Source organism: Nomascus leucogenys, chromosome 5, assembly GCF_006542625.1.
Source record: "Nomascus leucogenys isolate Asia chromosome 5, Asia_NLE_v1, whole genome shotgun sequence".
NCBI lineage: Eukaryota > Metazoa > Chordata > Mammalia > Primates > Hylobatidae > Nomascus > Nomascus leucogenys.
This window is the reverse complement of record NC_044385.1, coordinates 45,846,964-45,856,164: the sequence shown is the minus strand read 5'-3', so window position 1 is coordinate 45,856,164 and position 9,201 is coordinate 45,846,964. Positions and strand designations below refer to the sequence as shown.

At 40.7% G+C, this 9,201-nt stretch overlaps 1 protein-coding gene across 3 annotated transcripts in view; it reads right to left on the bottom strand.

The window, feature by feature from the left end:
* Positions 1 to 6,128: 6,128 nt before the first annotated feature.
* PDE4B (phosphodiesterase 4B) overlaps positions 6,129 to 9,201 on the bottom strand; it is a 585,958-nt gene continuing 582,885 nt past the window's right edge. For all 3 annotated transcript variants that reach the window (XM_003265198.4, XM_003265195.4, XM_012506621.2), the window contains one exon: positions 6,129 to 8,393. In XM_003265198.4, the coding sequence (XP_003265246.1) occupies positions 8,028 to 8,393 (366 nt within the window). In that variant the 3' untranslated portion in view covers positions 6,129 to 8,027. The remainder of the gene's footprint in view (positions 8,394 to 9,201) is intronic.

The window sequence follows — 9,201 nt, the reverse complement described above, 5'->3', positions numbered from 1 at the left end:
CCAATTCCTAATAACACATCCACTTTTTTTTGTTGTTTTTTGAGACGGAGCCTCTGTCGCCCAGGCTGGAGTGCAGTGGCGTGATCTCAGCTCACTGCAAGCTCTGCCTCCCAGGTTCACGCCATTCTCCTGCCTCAGCCTCCTGAGTAGCTGGGACTACAGGTGCCACGACCTGGCCGGCTAATTTTTTGTATTTTTAGTAGAGACAGGGTTTCACCGTGTTAGCCAAGATGGTCTCGATCTCCTGATCTCATGATCCGCCTGTCTCGGCCTCCCAAAGTGCTGAGATTACAGGGATGAGCCACCACGCCCGGCCAACACATCCACTTTTAAAAATGTTAATATCTGTCTCCCTGACTGCAGCTTTACTTAATGAATAGGGCTTTCCTCTGCTTGTATGTCCCTGTATCCTTAAGGTCTAGTAGAATACTTGGTCCACAGTATGTACTCAATAAATAGTTTTGAAATAAAGGAATTTATGAATGGGCCTCAAAAATACTCTTTCCCATTCTCTACTTTGTACATGCTCTCCCTTCCCCCATAACAAATTTCTTCCTGCTCTTCGTCTCTTGATCCAGGTTTGTTGACAGCTTTCTACACATTCTTAAAGACTCAACCTTGTCCTTCTATCAGAAATGTTCCCTAATTTACTCTCCCAAAGGAGTTAGATGCTCCCATTTTTGTGTTCTTTATGTGTTTCTTTCGTCAGCATTTCTTATACTGGACTGAAAGTTTTTGTTTGTACATCCATTTTCTTATATGCTCCAATACTTAAAACTTAGGGACAGTGTCTTAGAACAGTGCCTGAAAGTATTCAGGACTCAGTACATGCTTACTGAATTAATCAATGGTAGGTTCTAAAGAACCCATTCAAATGAGATAGATTCCCCTGTCATCCTTCACTACTCCATGGGGATCTTTTTGAAACTGTATTTGATGGAAGAAGACAGTGTTCTTCAGTTGAAAGAATATAAGTCTTTAACTTACATCTGTGTGCACAAATATCATGTGCTTCTGCTAGACTTGCCATGTAAAGCAAAGGGGAGTTGGGAGAGCATCTCTGTTCTTTAAGTAGTTTCATGTTTCTAGGCACATAATTTCCCACAATATTGAAAGGGCTTTTCAATGTGCTTTTGGCTTATAATTGGTGATCTATCAGAAATCAGAGAGAACAAAAAACAGAACAGAAATCTGGGGGTGTGTGATAGGCAAATATTTTCCCACTCTTTAGAAAGAAAGAGTCCAGCACTACATAATGTCACGCATGACATCGATTGTATGAAAAATTCTGGAATGGATTATTATCTCATGGTTTGTAGGCCATTTGAGAGGGTAGTAACTAGCATTAATTCCCTAAGGACAAGTCATGCTCTCACAGTCTCTTTTCTCAGTTAGATAGAGCTAATAGATTATACTAAAAAGGCAAATGCTTTAGACATGGTATATCTGAATTTCAGAAAAGTCTTTGATCACATTTTTTCTGATATGTTTTTGTCCAGATTGGCCTAGGTGATGGTGTACATAGGTGAATTTATAATTGACTTAGTGCCATTGCCCATGGAACATTGACTAATGGATCAATGCTGATGAGGCAGACTTTTGGCAGCTTAACACATACCCATTCCTGTCCTGTTCTGGTTAACATTTTACTAAACTGTAAACAAAAATATAAAATACATTATTATCTATAGATAATAAATTCTGGTAGGAAGGGCATAGTTTGTGAGCTATCAGGATGAGAATTCAAAATAATTTTTAGGCCAAAAATAATGAATTAAAACAGTAATATGAGGATTTTTTCCACACACATATTATCTCATTTAATCATCATAGTAGGGTATTAATATTACTAATAACCCTCATTTATTGTATGCCCTGAATGTGCTAGATGCTTACCTTTGCCTTTCCAAATAATATTTTTTTTGAGACAGAGTTTTGCTCCTGTTGCCCAGGCTGGAGTGCAATGATGCGATCTCGGCTCACCGCAAACTCTGCCTCCCAGTTTCAGTTGATTCTCCTGCCTCAGCCTCCCAAGTAGCTGGGACTACAAGCATGCACCACCACGCCTGGCTAATTTTGTATTTTTAGTAGAGAGGGAGTTTCTCCATGTTGGTCAGGCTGGTCTCGAACTCCTGACCTCAGGTGATCTGCCCACCTCAGCATCCCGAAGTGCTGGGATTACAGGCATGAGCCACTGCACCTGGCCTCCAAATAATTATATATATATATATATATATATATATATATATATATAATATTTCTCCTACAGAAAAGGAAACTGAAGGTCAAATAAACTGCATACCTTCTATGAGGTTGTACAGGTAATGCTGGAGCTGGGATTTACAAATAGTTCAATCTGATACTCAAACTGAAAACCCTCTTTCTTATACCCTACTCGTTTTTCAGATGAAATGTATCAGAGAAGTATAAATTCTGCATTAAAATTCAGAAACTTAATTGTATAAGAACAAAGTGGAGAAGATTTAGTTTAACAGTGGTTCATGTGAAAAGGTATGAAGCATTTGGTTTGCCTGTAAGCATCTTATGAATTATCCAGGCGAGTCACTGACATTCCTCCAAATGAATACAATCTTGGATTATAGAATAGAGCCCAGAACAAAGAAGGGCAAGAATCACACTGTGCCCTACCATGAGTGAAGTATTGTGCTCGGTTCTGACGCACTCATCCTAAAAGAGCACTGTCTTTTTGAGCAAGCCCAGAATAATTTGATCAGAATGACGAAGATAGGTCATATGAATAATGGTTGAAGGAGCTAAAATGTAGAAAACATGCTACCTTTAGCTATATATCATTAACATTTGTTCATGCATATTATGAGCCAGACACTATTTTTACTATTTTACAGCTTTAATTCATTTAATTCTCAAGATAATCTTATTAAATAGGTTCTGTTATTATTACTTCTATTTTACAGATGAGGAAATTGAAGTGCAGAGGGGTCATATAAACTTTCCCAAGGTCACATAGTCAAAAAGTCTGGTTCCTATTTTCAAGTGGAATAGGAAATTAGAGGAGGAATTACATACATTATCTAGCTAGAAATATTTTAAAAAATCAAACAAGAAAGGTTGCTCTAGAAGAGTACACTTTGATTCCCAGAAACCTAATAATTTACATTATTTCAGAAGGGCCTTGCCAAGTTATCTATTACCTGATGCTTTCAAACAGGCATATTTTTGGAGGGATTCTACAGCACTGAAGAGGATGAATAATATGATTTACACGTTTCCTTCCAACTCAATGAGCTTATCAGCGTCAGCATAGTCCCATATGATGGGTTGAAGTGAGAGCATTTATCCTCCCCGAATCTTGAAGCTCATGTAGAAACATCTAGATTAACTGGAATTTGATTTCAAGAACCCTAAATTAATCAAAATGTGTTGCTGCCTTCTGCTTTTAGAGGTGATTTTTGGACATTTTAAAATATTAATTAATCCCTTCGTCCACGAGTACATACATTCAGATAACAAAGATTTATTGAGCATCTACTGTATGTAACACTATGCCTGATTTCATCTTTGGCTGTCTATTGTTAGCTCATTTAATGATAAGAACATTTCAGCTAAAAAATTTAAGCAATTTGCCCAAATCCCCACAGGTAGGAAGGTACAGGAAGAGACTTGGAACAGAGGTTTGTCAAACTATGCTTTTTCCCGTGTACTCTACTCGTTCGGCAAGAAAATCAAGTAGATCCAGATTTCACAAGTAATTTCAATAAAAAGGGTTCTACTTGTGTCTTGGGTCACCAGCTCAACAAACATCACCAGTTCTCCTTTTGCTTAGGGCTGGTATAGTGTTTGTTGGTGAAGAATACAAAGGTTAAAAAAGAGACCAGGCAAAAAAACATTGTTCTGTCTTGGAGAGGGTTCAGTGCTGGGTGGGGAGACATCTGAAAACAGATCATTGCAATTAAGTGAGAGAAGCTGAAAGTTAAATTGCCTAGAGTGTGCATTCTTCTGATCTTCCTGTTAATTGAAATTTTACATCGTCAACATCCAGATTGACGCAACAAATGTCTGAGCACGAACACTGTGCCAGGTATGATGCTAGGCATCATAGAAATAGAGGAGAAAGTACTAGGCATGGTTTCTGCACTCCTGAAGGGTCTAGTTAGCTTGGATGCCTGAGGTCTGGCCTGGTTCTTGAGATTTCCCTATAGGAAACTAGTGAAACTGTGCAGTTTCATCTTACCTAAAAGTTAGTTAGAAGTCAGCCAGTAAGATGAAACTGGGATATAACAAAAAATACTGTTTAAAATAGCTATATTGGGCATAATATGCTGGCCATGATGAGTGCACAATCAGTATCTGAAGACAGTGGGGGTGAAAGAACACCTCAGCTGCCAGCATGATTCTCTGTTTCGGAGCAGTGCATCTCTACTCCAATTGCACGTTAAGATTTCCCAGGGAGAGACTGGGCGCAGTGCCTTGTGCCTGTAATCCTAGCACTTTGGGAGGCTGAAGTGGGCAGATGGCCTGAGCTCAGGAGTTCGAGACCAGCCCGGGCAACATGGTGAAACCCCATCTCTACTAAGATACAAAAAATTACCCAGGTGTGGTGGCACGTGCCTGTAGTCCCAGCTCTACGGGAGGCTGAGGCACAAGAATTGCTTGAATCTGGGAAACAGAGGTTGCAGTGAGCTGAGATCATGTCAGTGCCCTCCAGCCTGGGGGAAATTTTTAAAATCTGATGCCCAGGGCTTTGCCCAAGATCAATTCAATCAGAAATCTGGGAGGAGGATGGGCCCCAAACAAGAATTTTTAAAAAACATGTATTTCCCACATGATTCTTATTTGCAATAAGGGTTAATTAAGAACTTCTTCTCAGTAGAAAACAGACCTGCAAATATTTCTAGCTCTGGGCATTATAAAAGTCACACCTGTAGCTACTGTAAGCAATTTACTTCGCTCATTTTCAAACTGTCAGAGATGGTGAGGCACAATCAGAAATCAGAGATGATGGAAAATGTGGGAAATAGCTCCGCAACTAGCAGGCAAGCTGGTTCTGCAACGTCGGCTCATCTTAGTTTCAGCTGTGTTTAGAGAAGCCCATCTTAATGGTTCACAGAGCACTCCCTTGTGGCTAAATTATTATGGGCCAACACTGATTCTTGTTTGCAACCTTCTGCAACAAACACACACATAAACACACACACACACTCTTCTCAGGATAAAATATTTTAAAACGCTGACTTTAAGATTTCAACAAAGCATTTAAGTATTTTTCTTATATATAAACAGTTCTTTCCAGAAGGAAAATCATAGCCATATGACCAACAAGAGGCTGCATGGATCACTGAGAAAACCGTGAGTGTTCACCCATGCTCTGTGGGTTGTGGTTTAAGATGACTCTTTGGACCTCAGATTCTTCATGTGTCAAATGAATCAATGGGACTCTCTGACTGCATTATACTAATGTTCTATAATCTATGATTCACTTTTCTAGAGGACTCAGCCAAGTTGGGGATTCCTTTTATTTATCTAGTAGATTAAACTCTTCAGACTCTTGAAGAGGTAGAAGGAAATGGTTGGAGATGAGCGAAGTGGTTTTGTTTTGTTTTCCTTCCTCAACCCGCTTCCTGCATCACTGAGCTGGGTGAACAGTTGCTAAGGAAAAAGTGAAATGTTCCAAACTAGGGGACTTTTTGGACATAGATTCTGAAACTTCAGTTGTGATGTTGGCTGGACAAAGTGGTTGGCTTTCTTTGTGGGGAATGGGCAGAAGAGAAGAGAAAGATCTGCTTTTCTTTTTTTTTTTTTTTGAGACGGAGTCTCGCTGTGTCGCCCAGGCTGGAGTGCAGTGGCGCAATCTCGGCTCACTGCAAGCTCCGCCTCCCGGGTTCAAGCCATTCTCCTGCCTCAGCCTCTCCGAGTAGCTGGGACTACAGGCGCCCGCCACTACGCACGGCTAATTTTTTTGTATTTTTAGTAGAGACGGGGTTTCACCGTGGTCTCGATCTCCTGACCTCGTGATCCGCCCGCCTCGGCCTCCCAAAGTGCTGGGATTACAAGCGTGAGCCACCGCGCCCGGCGAGAAAGATCTGCTTTTAGATCTGCTTTTCATATGTCAGAACCAATCATGAAATAAGTGGGCCTACAGACTAAGCTAATCATGCTTTTCTTTATTCACCTCATATAAAAGTCTCTTTAGAATGCATTTGAACACAATATATAATAATACTATAACATACATTGTGAGAAACGTTTGAAAATGATAAAATGTCCACCTGAAACAATGCAGCGTTCATAGACATACAAACCCATTGGTCATGCACATTTGTGCCATTTTCTGTAATTACTGAGTCACAATGCTGAACTGAAAGCATGAAACATATTTTACAAACTGAAACTGACATCAGTAAGAGGCCTAACAAGTGTTATCAGAAGAGGCTTCACATTTGCAAATTTGCTACATCAGTTCACATTTTATTATCAAAATTCACATTGTTTTATTGTTTTCTTGTGTAATGAATTGGAACATGACATTCGTGCTTAATGGCAGGCAGGAAGCTAGCTCTTCAAAGTCAGTAGTTCGGGAGCATTCAGAAGAATCATCTGTGAGCAAATGTAGTGTTACCTTTTGAACCAAAGCCACAATGATAGTAGGATCCAGTTATAACCCAACTCATGCCCATACATATTTGGAGAGAACCCGGGTAAAAACTACATCCCATTGCCCCCTGCCCCTATCAAGCTATACAAAAGTAAAAGCTCAGTATAAACCATTTAGTATCTAATGTGAGAATATTGTTTCCAAAACTGGTTCATAAAGGGGTTGTGCAGAAGTAGCAACTAGGGCAGGGGAAGGGCAGACCCTTTGAACAAAAGCCCACCCCTGTCCTCTCTGCCAAGGGGGCCGTATGTCTCTACTAAGTGACGTTTGGGTTATATAATACACAATACAAAACATTACAAGAAAAAGTCGTAACTCTTAGGCAGAGTTTTCTACACAAATTTAACACCACCATTGGCAGGCAATGTTAGATATATAAATTAATAACTTACAAAACATTACATTATATACATTAGGTAATAAATACACGGTTATAAACAGGAATGGAGGTGTTAGCGCAGAAGGCAGTGCAAGAGAAGGATGGCAGCATTACATTGAAAACAGCCTAAATGGATGAAGAGAGGAGGTAGGGAACAGGGCCAGGGACTGCACAACTCCTGTGGGGGACAGGGTCCAAGACACAGCAGGGAACACTGCTGAGTTCTATGCAGACTCTTATGGTGAACCATACCACTGCTCCTTTCTACCCCCTAATTTGTTCAATTTTATTCTGTTTACAGCAAAAAGTTAAAAGTACTGTTGGAGGCAGGCAAACAGAGAGAAGTTTTAAGAGTGACTGTGGAGTTGGACTGGACAACAGGGGAAGGAAGTAAAATGTGGTTAGAAGTGTATCCTCTCTGTCTGTTTGCAAAAGTAACTGTAGTAAAGTGAAGGATATTGCCCAAGAAAGAAGGAAGACTATTTTCTTTCCCTTTTCCAGAAAGAGTCAAAAAAGTTTGTCAACTTTGAAAGCTTATCTGTGTAGAAGTTGATACTAAACTCTAGGTATTCAACAGGCATTTTAAAGACATGAAAATGTTTTACAAAAAAGGCACACAGGTTGGCAGACAAAGGGACAAGTGAGAAGATTCATAAATGAAGTTATTGGTCAGTGAGTTCAGTCACTATCGGGGATAAGTTCCCGAAACTTAGTGCAGAACGATCTCTCAGTTTTGTGTCTTCCATTTTCAAGCCATGTGTCTTGACCAGAACCGGCCCCCAGCAACAGCTTCAGCCCCTCTCCACCAAGCTTGCCAGCAAGGCAAGTCAACCGTGGGATTTCCTGAGCTGCTATTTGCTTCCTGGTCTTGCGTTCTGACTCCAAACTCAAGTAACTGAAAGGCCAGGTGGCCCTTGTCCTGTGCAGGTCTTGGCCCCCATGGTGGGCTGGCCCTACCACATAGCTGGCATGCTCATCAAGAATAGAATGTTCATCTCCACAGGGAGAGGGGGATTATGTATCCACTGGGCACTTGTCTTCTGTTGCAATATCTATGTCAGTCTCTCCCAGGGAATCTCTGTTTTCTGGATCAATCACACAAAGCGTCTTTGTGCTGCTGAAATAGCTGTGTCCCTCTCCCTCCTTCTCAGGTCCTTCAGAATCTTCCTCATCGAGAGTCAGTTCAAACTGAAACTTTTCCATCAGACCCTGGCAGTCCCTGTTCTGCTCGTCCAGTGGTGGTGAGGGACTTTGAGGTATCATGCTCTGATACCAGTTCCTGTTATCTTCTAAGGTATCGAGAATGTCCTGAGCATCAGGCTGTACCAAATCTGCCCAGGTCTCCCACAATGGATGGACAATGTAGTCGATGAAACCAACCTGGAGAAAAATAAGATTACACATCTGTTATTGTGATGGTGCTTGAAAAGTAAACAAGGTGTCCTGGTTTCCATGCAAAGAAAGAAAATTAATAACTTCAGAAAGATCAATCATAATGGATTCCACGATTTGGGCACTCACAATACAGTGGGTCTTACGCTGAATGCAATCGATGTATTCTCTCTTAATCCTGGAAAGTAAGTATTGCTGTTTACTATTTACAAAGGCAGAAACTACGACTTATTGAGATTAAATATCTTGTCAGAGGTCACGTAACTAGTGAGTGGTGGAGCTGGGACTCGGCCCCAGCTTCACCTGATTCCAAAGCCCGTGTTCATCTCACTACAACAGACTGCATTTCCTTTTATGTGCACCAGATAAGAAGTCTGGATGGAATCCTCGTGATTTCCAGGGACCCAAAGACAAAGAATGACTTTGTCACTACTTGGATTCTGTGAGTCATTTTCTGAAGAAGGCAGGCCCAGGTCTAATGTGTTTTGACTCTATTTTTTCCTTGTTAACTTTAAAATATGTTGCTATTCCAAAGTGATGAGGAGCTGGCTCCTGACTACTCTGGAATTTCTCAAGTTCTGTGGAATGCTTTTGGCTGGTAGAGGAGTTTGATGAAACACGTGAAAATACTTTGAGCCCTGAAAGAAACGCATATCCCCTCGGTGGACATTCATGCAATTGTTTTGGATCTATAGAGCACACAGTCATTTCCAACAGGAGAAAGAAGGGAAAATAAAAAACAATTAAGCAGTTCCTTTTGCTGGTGTTCCTGTGATTAAATACCAGGCTTATGCCT